Source organism: Platichthys flesus, chromosome 15 (genome assembly GCF_949316205.1).
Source record: "Platichthys flesus chromosome 15, fPlaFle2.1, whole genome shotgun sequence".
NCBI lineage: Eukaryota > Metazoa > Chordata > Actinopteri > Pleuronectiformes > Pleuronectidae > Platichthys > Platichthys flesus.
In genome coordinates this window covers 9,842,793-9,856,211 of record NC_084959.1, presented here as the reverse complement: position 1 = coordinate 9,856,211, position 13,419 = coordinate 9,842,793, and the positions used below count along the sequence as shown (strand labels likewise).

The following is a 13,419-nucleotide window of genomic DNA, read 5'->3' as shown; positions in this document are numbered from 1 at the left end:
GTTATTGGTCCAGTAGTTTATTACATATACCGGTTGACTGACAAATCAGAGGTGAAAACATAACCTCCTTAGCAGAGGTAATAAAACCTCCACCCATTCATCAAGGAAATGTCACCAACATTAATAATTATTAGAAAAACAATAGGAAATTAAAAGAAAAAAAATAATAATTGAAGTGGAGAAGTACAGTTGTATGATCCTCAGCACATGTTGTATAAAGACAACACCAAACAAGAGACATAATGTTAACTGTTGCTCCAACAGTTAATGTTGGAGCAACAAGTAAGTATATGCTTGAAAGATATATGCTTTTTATGCTTGAAATGAATAAATGCCGTTTTTACTGAGTATGTGATATTATTGGTAATGCGCGGGGCTTCGGCGTCACTATCGCGTCCGGTGTGAACCCAGATTGATACTGCTTAGTTCCTCGGGGCCACCATCAGGCGTTGTGGCCTAGTCAGTAGAGCTGCCGTCCTCCAACCAGCAGGTCTCGGTTTGAAATCCCACACTTGCCTAGTTTCATGATCTGCGCAGTGAGGTTCTGCGCAGGTTGTGTGCAATGGGCTTCTGCTCAGGATTTATTGATTCTTTTAATTTAATTTAATTCAATTTAATTTGATTATATCCAAATGCAGGTTGATTTTCCAGGTGTTATTTTCTGGGTTAAAAGTTGATTTAATGAATAATCAGCTTTAAGGAAACATTTGCATGAACACATTTGAACATTTATGTAAAACAGTAATCATCACATCATAGACATTGTACTTTTGTTGTTAATACAGATGAAAAGTGATATTGTTTAATTAAACAATATCAAAACTGTTAATTAATTGCCAAGCAATTGATAAAAACAAATGTAATTTCCTAAAATGAATAATGAGGTGATAATGTATTTCCTGCATGGAGGGTTGATGATCAGCTTTGGGGCCTTGTATCGCTCAACAAATGGTAGTTGTGCAGCTGACGTGCTTTTATACTGAAGGTCCCACCCGGAGGAGCAGTGCAGTGTCGCTCGGTGCCTCGACACCTGACTCACTTCAGGGCGGATCTCAGCCTGACGTCTCCCTCCCTCGACCCGGCTCGAGTTCAGTCAAATCCCAGCGTCCCCGCAGCCCGAGCCCCATGCGTCTCCTGACCGGACAGCGACCAGCACCGTGCGTCTGAGCCCGCCCTGCGAGCTCCGAAACACGGGCGAGAAACCTCCGAGCGGAGCGCGACTCCTGAAACAAGTGCAGCGGCAGAGAAACGCACACACCGGCGGACATGGAGGAAAAGGCGTTCACGAAGGAGCTGGACCAGTGGATCGAGCAGCTCAACGAGTGCAAGCAGCTGTCGGAGGGACAAGTGAAGTCCCTCTGTGAAAAGGTGAGGAACTATTCAAACAATCACGTTCAAACACACGTTCCTCCTCCTCGCCGCCAGCTCGCACACTTTCTTAAAATGGCGTCCGGAGTGTTCGTTTCACTGCGCGGTATCTTTTTGACGAGCAGTTAACCTCCGCCTTTAAAGCTAATCTGAGCTGTGGCCCGGTAGAAGAGTCTAGAAGCCGAACCTCAGGCTCAGTACGTGGGGTCAGTGAAGGTGGAACCGGCGGTGAACGGTTCAGCCATACTGCGAGTTCCACCCCGTATTTCCAGCCCCGTCACTGTGACCTGTGGCTGCGTTGGGCGGTAAAACTTCGTGTGGCCGCTTTAGTTCGTTCTGTTTATCATGCTTCACGTTTACTGAGGGTTGGTGGCTATCTGGTATTTAAAGATAAAAGGGTGAGGGGGGGTTAGGATACTCCAAATCCACGTTCGGTTTGGGGCCCCGGTTTTAAAGCGACGGGTTTGTTCATACCTCGTTATTATGACTTCACCAAAGAATAGGAAACCTGTGTGTGTGTCTGTGTCCCTGTCCCAGAGTCTAAAAGTCCAGAGTTCAATCTGTATATTTACAAAGTCTGGCCCAGTCCCTGCCCTCAACCCAACACAGCTCAGTTCAATACAGTTCAAACACTGGAAAAACACATTGGACAAAAGTAATCTCTTATGGGTTTTACTGCAGAGCTTCATGAACCCAACGAGTCGGGAAGGTTAACAGTCAGAGAAGCGTCCACGTTGCTTCAATAACACCAGCGATCCCTATATTAAAGATGCTCCGGGCACTGATGATCAAGTCGATCATAAGCTGGCCGACAGCTCCAGGGACTACTCCAAAGGGGATAAACATCCATCAGATGATTTCCTCCTGACTCCGACTTTGAGAAGAGGCGTCTGCTCCTGACAACACGCAGACTTTAAAATGCACAGGGTTGTGTTTGGATTGGTGTGTGATATGACCTCCACACACACAACAGGCTGCACCCTCTGCTGTGATTTGGGGTCAGGCAGTGAGACGTGTAACGGTTCCATCTTCACATATTCCAAACCAAAACCGTGGAGCTCTGGACCGTGGTTTTGGTTGGAGAATTGTTAGTGGGTTGTCTAGAAGCAAAGTTTGGGGTCTCTAAACTTAAAGGGTTATGCCCCTATGTAGGGTGAAGCCACTTAATGTCATAGGGTTAGCTCTGTATACATCAACTATACATTCAAACAAAGTTGTTATGTACATTTGGCTGGATAGTCTCTATGGAAAGATGGAGGACATGAGAGCTCCTCTAAAGTGAAGCCAAAGTGTCTACAGTGGCTGGCTCAGTGCGTCATTTCTGTGTGACAGGAAGTGGAGAGGCCTCTTCCACTTGTGTACAGTCCATGGTTTGTTTTGAGCTTCTCACAGGTCGTCAGGAACATTCAAATTGTCCTCTGACAGAAGTGATGCTGACTCATTCATGAGGCAGTAAAGTGGTGATTTTTTTTAAAACCTCAACGTGACTTACTTGGTCTAAATGAGTGTCAAACCTCACCTTTAACCCCTAGTTAAACCGGTGTCCTCATATCTGGTTCACCTCCATGTTTCAGAGGTTTGACAGGTAAAATAACTTTACAACAAGAAATAAAGTTGACCAACTAACGGCCAATTAATTTATTTGATTCCTATACTTTCTCTGTGATGCTTTCATTTGTGTGTTATCACAGAGTTGTGTTCAGGTCATTGTTGTTTTGATGGTGGAACTTTGTTATGCAACTGTTTCACTCATTATAAAACATGCCGTCTTCTATTTAACCATAAGATTCTTGCTCTGTTTCCTATTTTGGCTGAACAGCTGATTCTTAAGGCCTCTCTGGTCTGAGCCGGAGCTTAACCACAGTCTTTCTTTAATATCCCTTCTGTGCAGACCTCCTGCTGATTTCCATTCCTAGATGTCTGGACTTTACCGACATTTAGCTCAAACAGTTTATCGTCACCAAAATGCGGCTCTGCCCTCTAGATTTGTATTTATGCATCTTTTGAGACACTTTATTAAAACCAAATCCATTTATCCTGTGCTTTGGGTTTTCTACAAATTCTTAAACCTCTAAATCAAAGTGAACTACATATTTTTGCAGCCATGTGTCATGGCCTAAAGATGCTGCTATATTTTTCTAGTTTTTCTTAAATTCAATCAACAGTTAAGTTAAACCCTGACATTTGCCAGATAGCTTTTGCATTCTATAGTGCAGCTATAAAAAGGACACGCAAATTAGAACCCACTACCATGTTTGGAGTGCCTTTCAATGAAGGTTAAGGGCGCGCTATTATCAAGAGGCTCGTTTATCCCAGCGGTTATTTCCCTTTTTTTCGCTTGGCTCTGAGATGGTCGCTAACAGAAGTTCAAAATGCATCATTCAGCCCTGTTTTTCCCATGTGGATCCTCTCCATGGGGAAGCGAGGTGGTGTGGCATGCTGCAGCATCTGCTCAAAAAGTAAAACCAGTAAAACTGTGGGCGTAGTTCTCATCTGTGATGGATCATCAGGAACACAGTTTGACTCGCGGGCCCTGTGAACAGTTATTCGTTATAAATCCGATGATAAATGAGCACAATCAACAAATCACAAAAATGATGTTCCTCTTTCCTCGGGAGGAAAAGGGATAGCTATATGGATTCCTCCCTCCCCGGGGCTGTATCACTGTCACTGCTGCTTCCAAACCACTGTCTCCTTGCATCCATCCACCCCCATGTGAATTTCTTTTATATATTCAGCAAAGATGCACCTACATAACATCCTCACCCCCATGTAAAAATAGCAGAGGAAATGATTGATTGTGTGTTGCATCACCAACACTATCAGAGCCTTTGCTGCTGAGGGGATCCGAGTGTGTGACTCAGGATAACACTGTTCGCTGTGACTCAGAGAGCGGCTGTCTCTGTTTTGAGATGCACGGGGGTGTGGAGGAATGAAATCTGCTGTGCAATCTGTCCTCAGTCTTTTCAATGTTGCTTTATAGCTATTTCAGAAAAGGCGGAAGATGGCAGTGTCTGTTGTTGAGCACGGAGGTACAAGACTTGCAATCTTTATTGAGCATTTATTGGAATCAGTGCAGATTTTTCAGGTGTTTAGCTTTGCTCTCTCACGATGGTAGACTTGTTTTGTAAATATTACAGAGTGGTGATGTCATCTGCTTGGTCAGTATTATCTTGAAATTAAAGAGTCTGCAAGCAAATGAAATTCATCACATCATGTCCTTCATCCTTTCGTGACCCGTTCTTTCAAATATAAACTTTTGATAGTTGCATAACCATTCAGTCGTTTTATCTTTGCTCATTTCCTGCACCATGCACTAACCATTTAGATGAGATCTAATTCATTTCTCTTGTGTTTTGTGAATCAAGTGGAGATCACAAAATGCTTGACACAAAGAACTTATAATTGACAGAAATGGGACAACATAAAAAGAAAAATGTCAAGCTACAACAGCTTATGAAATTGTGATTTCATCTGAGTTCATCCTCAAACCAATGTCATCTGACATCAACTGAAATGTGTACGAATGACGTAACAATAGTTACGTGGCGTCAGTTGGCCCACTTCATGAAGCTGAAGTCCTGTGATGACCTTTGTCTGATGCAGCTCGACAGGACAGCAAATGAAACTGATGAAACAAAATTAGTCAAAAAGACTTTAAGACTTAGATTTAAATGATAGTTTGTTGCACAAGAGATGTTTGTCAATATGATGAGAGTTTGCCTTTCATATTTGAAGAACGCAGCTGCAGATTGTCCAGGTCAGGACACAGGATAATGTCTGGAACTTTTAAGGCAAGAGGTGGAACTTGGGTAGAGCATGCAGGAGGCAAAACATGATGTGTAAACATCCGTTGTGGAAATCATGTTTTTTCTTAACCGTCTCATTAAAGTATCATTTAAATGCAAAACAAAGAGAAAAATAAAACCCCCAAAATATGTGATGCTCATAAGGTTGTTGTCTCTGGAACAAGCACAAACTGGTAGTAGAAAAGCTGACAACACACTCAGTCTGCCATCGTCTAGCTGCTTGTATATCTCACTTCAACACGGATTGCTATGCTTTTATCAGGATGATGCATAATCTTTAACCTCCATAAACATCATGACTGAGATCATCTTCTGTGGTTGTAGTTCTGCCTGGTTGTCGAGGGTAATTCGCCTCTAGGAGAACCTTTGGCTGCAATTAACTCACTTTAATTGGATTATATTGTGGCAGCCAAGAAAATGCTGACTTGAGTTCTCAGCACTCGACAAAGCAGTTCGTCGTCTTATGCATAATAGTTAGAATCTGGGCTGAGGTTCCCTCCCAGCAGCCTCTCTGGAGTTATTGCCAGTAGTTTGGGTGAGGTGCTTACATAACATTCACGTCATGTTTTTCATTCACTGCGGCACTGGCATCCACTTTATGAGGTGTGACCTGCCGCCCTGTGAATAACTGGCTCTTTCACACAGTTTTGAGGTTGTTATTATTAAATCCCAGTTTGAGTTATGAAGGAGGTCTGGCATCAGAAGCAGATTCCATTGGTCTAATTCCTCTTGTGTTCTGTAATATTTTCAGAGTGAACTTGGAACCTGGGTGTGTCAACCTGTTTCTGTAGATACATGATGCACAACATCCGGAGAATACCTATACTTGTGAATGATCTTGATAACCACACACCAGTAACAGTTGAAAATTGCTTCAGTATTAAAAAGCTGGCGTGTCTCTTGACCACCTCCCTCCCTCGTCATGTCTGATGTGCAGCTGATCACATCAGACATCTCTGCTGGTCATTCAGCTCCGAGCACGTCTCTCTCACTCTGTCACACTCTCTCTCTCTCACCTCACTCTCTCTCTCTCACTCTGTCTCTCTGTCCGTCTTAGCTCCGTTTGCTCCCAAGCTTCTTAAAAGAGCTCATCCAGCTGACCGACCCCCTGAGTCAGACCAGGCTGCCAAACTCCACTGATTCCAGGAATAGGTCATGTTCTGGGACGCCAGATTTAGTATATTTAGTATTAGGAAAGCTTTTGGATATTTTTGGTTCATTACGGGAAAGAATTGAGAAACAGCCATAGAAAATAGATCACAAGCAGACTATCCACATTAGTATGATACTTAGCAAAATGAACCTTGTCCTCGGTGTTCAGGCCATTGAGCAATGTCCTTCTCTGGCATTTGACTGATTGTTGATATAAACTTTATCACCATCCACTTACAAATCCCTCTACACATTCAGTGTTTCATCAGTGTGCAGCTGCTTACAACAGTAACAGAGTGTTTTCTGTAAAAGCACCGCTCTGCTGTAGACCACATTCTGAGTCATACACTTCTTAATTTAGATGTACTGTTTGGTGAAGTGGCTGCCACCGCCCTCCGAGCTGTAGCTGAGTCCTCTTAAAGCAATAATCAGACTGAGCTGAGTGTTTCATCCAAAAACACCAGCAACCGCCCTCCACTCCATCCTCTGCTTTTTGGAGCGTCCCTTTTAATTGATTTTAGGAAATGTTGCAGTGCAACCAGAGCTGCCTTTCCAAGTGCTGCAAGCCAGGCCCACAGGAAACTAGACAGACACACACACACATACACAGGAGCTAGGGGTGTATTTCCTTGGAGAGATTATGATGGTGAGGTTGGGGGTTGTGATGTAATCAATGTGTAGCATCTTAATGCAGACCCCCCTCCCCTGGAAGCTGACATGGAAACTGTGTTGAGAAGACAGGCAGGAAATTGTCTATTCCTGAAATAAAGATGAGAAAATAACAGTGTGTAGAACATGTGATTAGGCAGCACGATCACATGGATCCTCCTGCATCCGAATGAGCAGAGCACTGTAAGGCAGCACACATTACATAAATTGTGGAAAGCGAAATGTTTCCACAATTTATTATTGATCAAATTATTACTTAATGCGTTATGTGTGCTATTATGTAAGGCATGTTTTATATAATGCAACATTTTGATTTGGGGATGTTTAAAGCACCCCTTGTTTTGTTTGTATGCTCTTCAGTCCTCCCTTTACCTATTTAAATCCACGAAACCCAGTTATATATTTGTATGTTTTTTTGTTTTTTTTTCTTCAGGCAAAAGAGATCCTGACCAAAGAGTCAAATGTCCAGGAGGTGAGATGTCCGGTGACTGTGTGCGGAGACGTGCACGGCCAGTTCCATGACCTGATGGAGCTGTTCAAGATTGGAGGGAAATCTCCAGACACAAACTATTTGTTTATGGGAGACTATGTTGACAGAGGTTACTACTCTGTAGAAACAGTCTCTTTACTAGTATCACTTAAGGTGAGTCAAAATTTAAAAAGTCCTCCCACTTTTACTTGTTTAAAAACTAGAAGAAAATTAAGTAGAGTAAAATATATATTGACATGCATCTCCTGTCGTGTGTCAGGTACGCTTCCAGGAGCGCATCACAATCCTCAGAGGGAACCACGAGAGCAGACAGATCACACAAGTATACGGCTTCTATGACGAGTGCCTAAGGAAATATGGTAACGCCAACGTTTGGAAGTACTTCACAGACCTGTTCGATTACCTCCCTCTCACTGCCTTGGTAGACTCTCAGGTGAGAATACTCGTGGGTTGGTTTCACAGCTATAAATATGGACAGTGCAGCGACTGGACAGGAGTTGTGTTGCTCTGAGGAATTAAATATTTAAGACTGTCTTTCCTGTAAATTTTGGTTTGTTAGAATGTGTGATGGATTCAGATCTGACGGTCGTTGTGAAATATTCAAAGTTTCTTCTTGTCCTTCCAGATTTTCTGCCTTCATGGAGGCCTGTCACCGTCCATAGATACATTGGATCACATTAGAGCACTGGATCGTTTACAGGAAGTGCCACATGAGGTAAAACGATTCTTCAAAGTGTCTGAACTCTTCAAACACAAGGTTTTATAAGCTTCAGGGTTAGGACCATCAGAATGATGTACAATAGAAAAAATAAATAAACTTTGTTCTATCAGCAAATGTTTGTCAGTAGAAGCAACTTGATCATGACCAGTTCTAATTTCTTTATAATTCACTATATTAGCACAGCAGGTAAAACATGATGGTGGCTGTTCAGGTAATTGAAAACAGGGCCGTGTGTCCTTGCTAACATCCTCCTCTTCTTTGACCTCCACAGGGTCCCATGTGTGACCTGCTCTGGTCAGATCCCGACGACCGCGGTGGCTGGGGCATCTCTCCTCGAGGAGCTGGCTACACCTTCGGTCAGGACATTTCTGAGACCTTCAACCACGCCAACCGCCTCACGCTGGTGTCCCGTGCCCACCAGCTGGTTATGGAGGTATGTGTCTGAATAATCACTCAATCAAGTGGCTGCTGCAGCTTATAGATTTCTTAAACTACCACCTCAAAACAAAAGCATGTAAAGTTACACCACCGGCTCATGCTGATTCTAATAGCTGGGTTTACAGTCTGGATTTGCATTGTTGCATGGCTTCATACATCTCAAGTGAATAATGCATCTGCTTCCCCCAGGGTTACAACTGGTGCCATGAGAGGAACGTGGTGACAATATTTAGTGCTCCCAACTACTGCTACCGCTGTGGCAACCAGGCAGCTATCATGGAACTAGACGACACTCTCAAATACTCATTGTAAGTATATTTAAAGAGAACTGGAGTTGGTGCATGTATGTCTGTGCGCTTGTTGAAGCACGACTCTTGCGAAAGACTTTGCTCAATTCAAACCCCCTTTTTTCCACTGGGGAAAAAACCAAGAACAACCATTAACATCTGGCTTTTGTGTACAATGGGAATTGGTTCAATTGGCATTACCTCCCGTATTATATGACTACCGTAGAATGTGACACCCGGCTGAACAAGCTAATTTGGCAGGACAGGGAATTAACAGATTCTCAGGTTTCGATGTGTTAGTGACGTCAAACATCAAGCATAGGGGGAGGGGTCAAACTCCTCTACTGCCAATGTGAAAGGAGTCAGTCTCCTTTTTAGCAGGTTTAACCATGTTTTTACAAAAACTGCATATTAGCATTGATTAATCCTGTGCAGAATATTGATGTCAGAGCTTATATGTTTTATGCTTAAATTGTGTTACCTGTAAATAATTGTTCAGCCAATCTTAAGTTTTTTTCTTCTTTCATTCCCTCTTCTTACCAGCTTGCAGTTCGATCCTGCGCCTCGCAGAGGGGAGCCTCATGTCACTCGCCGCACGCCAGATTACTTCCTGTAAACTCCGACCCTTGTACAGTCAAGTCCAGTATTGCCATGACTTATGACCTTCAACTGATAACAACATGAACGAGGAAGGGGAGGGGGGGAACTGTGGGCGGGCTGCACAGCAGTGCACATCGTATATCCACACAAAGACCTATTTAAGTATATAGCGGAAAATATTGTCTGTGTATATGGATGGACCAAAAGGTGTGTGCCATAATCATTACAATATTCATTGCTGAAAAAGGAAGACAAAAAATATCTCTCCCTCTATGTAAAAGCAGTAATGTTTGATGTCTTATTCCTTTGCCTGTGTAGCTGACTGAAGGCACAAAGGTCCAAGACAAAAAAAAACATGCTCTTTCAAATGCGGCTGTTTGAAATCCCACATGCCATGGCTTCTTATATTCAGGAGATCTGAACGTGATCTGTTTGCACTTTTGTAAATTCAAAGAAATGTATCATATGTCAAAAGAAAAGATTTCACACTACGGATGGTTTTTCGTTTTTTTCATTTTTATTACATATAAAGCCCCCATCAGGCAAGTTTTACAAAAGGTTTCCTTCGTCCTGGGAAACTTTGAACCAAAATCCTTCTGATGCAGTTACTTAGCTTGGTGTATATGATTGACAGACGATGGAGTGTCCATCCACATCATCACAACTATAGTCTGTAATAACCAAACCATTTGAATAATAAAGACGAAGGTGATTCCTTGATATGAATGAGCTGTTATTTCTTTTTTTTCCGTTGCTGAAATGCTGCTCTGGATGACTGGAGTTCCTATGACCTGTAATTCATTTAGAGTGAAACCAAATGGAAGTCAGCCAGCTCACCAGCCAGTGAGGAGGTCAGGCGCCTGTGCAGCATCGCAGGAATTAGTTCAGGATGTGTGTTGAGGACAGTTTGAACACTGAAGGTTGACACTTTAACTGTTTTTGTGACCGCGCTGTCTCGCACTTAGATACCTGTGAATCCTTCATCTATTTAAGAAAAGTTACATTCTTATGTCCCACACAAAGTACTCCCAACATATTTTACCAGTTAGTGTTCTGCATTAATGTAGGATGACACTTTGATCCTCCAAATTAATTGTGTTTTTGATCCACTTGATTAAAACGACATAACTCTCAATCTTGAAACAGTTACTTTTAAAAGAACCAGAACAATTTTAAATATGAGAGAATTCAAAAGTCAAAATGTATGGCTGAGTCCATTTATGTCTGTAGATTAGTGTGATAGTGTATTTTGGTCTAGAAATGTATTTTCCTTTTACTCTGCAGCTGCTTGTATAAAACAAAACTGAAGGCTGAAATACCATCAAGATGTTGGTGTATTTAGGGTGATGGGGAAAAAGTGATGCAACATGTCTGAAATGGGAGAGAACGATTTCGAGGAGCACTAGAAAGCACCATCGAGTTATCGAGAAAGGTGGGAAAAGGCGCCACCCCATGGATGAATGCATCACTACATTACATTACATTATTATGCAGAACTGTTAAAATAAGACAAGTTTCAACTAATAAATTATCCAGATATGGTGGTGTAAGGTAACTAAGGACATAAAAAACTGTACTTTAAGATAAGCAATTTGTTAATTTACGTGAGTATCTAAAATATCTTTAATCTCTACTCCATGACCTCAGAGGGAAATGTACGTTTTACTTCATTCCAAAAGCTGGAGTGTTTGAATTTCGTATTAATTGTCTGGTAATGAAAGCAGCCTAAGAACTTTTTTGTGTTTGACATATTTCAGTTATTTGAATACAAGTTCTAACTCACTCCTAATATACAACATGAATAACTACAGATGTATTATTCTAAAAGTACTAACCCTATATATACCTTATTTAATATACAACATGAATAACTCCACATGTGTTAAACTTCATGCACTCACCCTGCATATGCATTATTTAACAAACAACGAACAACTGCAGATGAGTCACTGCTGCAGTTTAGCATTTCGCCTGAAGGCCTGGCTGAAGTAAAAGTGAAACTAATGTACACGGTTCGTTGAGGGCAACGGTCTGCTTCTGTGTTAGGTTTCTACTTTCTACATTTATGGAAGAATCCACTTCTACACTGTAATCTTCGAGTGGATTATCCTGATGGAAACATCGTCTGAGGTGAGTCGTGTTTTTATTGTTGACTGGAAATTGTAGATATAGTCGACAGCCTCACACAGAGATGGTGGTGTTTCATAAAGACAAACTATAATCATGCTCTCTCTGTATATGTTCTGTGTACATGGGCCTGTATACACGTACTATACTATGCTCTAATGTACTATATAAAATAATCCTCGTAGGCAGAGTAGAGCGCACTCTCTGCTGCGTCAAGGAAAAACGATATGTTCGATATTTTAAGAAGTGAGGCCTCACTGATTAATACTCTTAAAGGAGGCTATCTAACTACAGGTAAGGGTCTTGAACTCAACTTATTTGTGTATTTGCATGTTTTTGTTGCTTCTACTTCGTTTAATCTCAGAGGGAAATACTGTGTATGTCATTGCTCCACATGTATGTGGTGGCCAGAATTACCTGTTATACGTTATAATACAAAGTGAAAGTGAAACTTAAAGCACGTTGAGAAAGGGTTAAACGAGGGACTCGACTCCTAGTATTTATTCCTGCTCAAAAAATCAAAATGATCCTATACAATACACTCGGGTGCATAACCTGAAACTACCCGGCTAGTAAAGTGGGCTGGGGAATCCTGAAACTTAACTCAACTAAAAAGTAGCAATGCTGTAATTTAAAAGTGTCAAATCACAATTAGAAATTCTGCAGTTATTTTCTTTATTGAACTTAAAGGTTTATTAACATTACTATCAATAAAAGTACCTACGATGCGTGAATATAACATGATGATATAATTCATCACAACATTTTAATGCGGTAATTTGCAAGTTTAATTTTTCTCTTTAATCTTTGACATTACATTACATTTGTCTAATAACTCTTAGGTTGTGTGTCAACAAGTCTAATCTGTAAAGTAACTAAATCTGTCAGATCAGTATTTTGCAGTCAAAGTATTTTTGCCTCTTCGTGTAGGTCAGTAAAATAATTAAATGGCATTAAATAGAAAGACCTATAATTTGAGTAATTTACAATTATTCAGTGATAAAGAAGCTGTCGTTTACAAAGCACAACTGTAATCATTTAATAATCTAGTAACCACCAAACGTCCCTTGGTTTATCTTTATTCAAGTAAGGTTTAAATCTTTTTTTCCTGTCACCAATTCCTTATGAATTAAAATCAGTTCTTATAATTGAACTCTAGAGGTCACCATTGGTTAGCATTTAACTGAACGCTGTGTTGTAAACAACCAGTAGGTGGCGCTAAGGTTCAACAGAAAGTAACCTACATGTACCTTGACTCTGGTGTTTATGAGAAAAAGGAAGTGCAGCAGCCTCACTTTAATGACTCACTGGGTACTTTCCTGCTCCGTTTTCTCACCTTAAGACTCGTCGTGCATCCTCACATGATCAGTCGTGTTTTTTTTAAGGGATTTGCACGTCTGTAACTGCATGTGAAGAAGAAACTGTGAGAATTCACACGAGAGATGTTCACATCCCCTTTTTTTTCGGTTGTTATCACAATCTCCCCTGCAGAGCTGTTGAATAAGAGCCATACAGGACAAACAGGAAATGAATCTTCTAATCTGGGGCGAGTGATATTTAGTCTACGCTGAACCCGATTGGTCCTGGAGCGGCAGCGCTTCAGGAACGTTGGAGTCGAGCCAACACATATTTGAATGTCACAAAATTGGAGCAAGCTTTCACATGACTCTCTCCCACACACCATCACCGGGGTGAAGTTGTGCACAAACAGAGCCGATGTCACTTGTCAGTTATGATCAGGAAAGGGCGCGAACAATG

The 13,419-nt window shown here is 41.5% G+C and overlaps 1 protein-coding gene across 1 annotated transcript; it reads left to right on the top strand.

The window, feature by feature from the left end:
* The first annotated feature begins 1,072 nt into the window (after positions 1 to 1,072).
* Positions 1,073 to 10,260, top strand: ppp2cab (protein phosphatase 2 catalytic subunit alpha b). Its single transcript, XM_062406165.1, has 7 exons — positions 1,073 to 1,368; positions 7,432 to 7,641; positions 7,748 to 7,921; positions 8,114 to 8,203; positions 8,481 to 8,642; positions 8,837 to 8,955; positions 9,478 to 10,260. The coding sequence occupies exons 1-7, from the start codon at positions 1,267 to 1,269 to the stop codon at positions 9,548 to 9,550; spliced, it is 930 nt and encodes a 309-aa protein (XP_062262149.1). The 5' UTR covers positions 1,073 to 1,266; the 3' UTR covers positions 9,551 to 10,260.
* Positions 10,261 to 13,419: the final 3,159 nt, after the last annotated feature.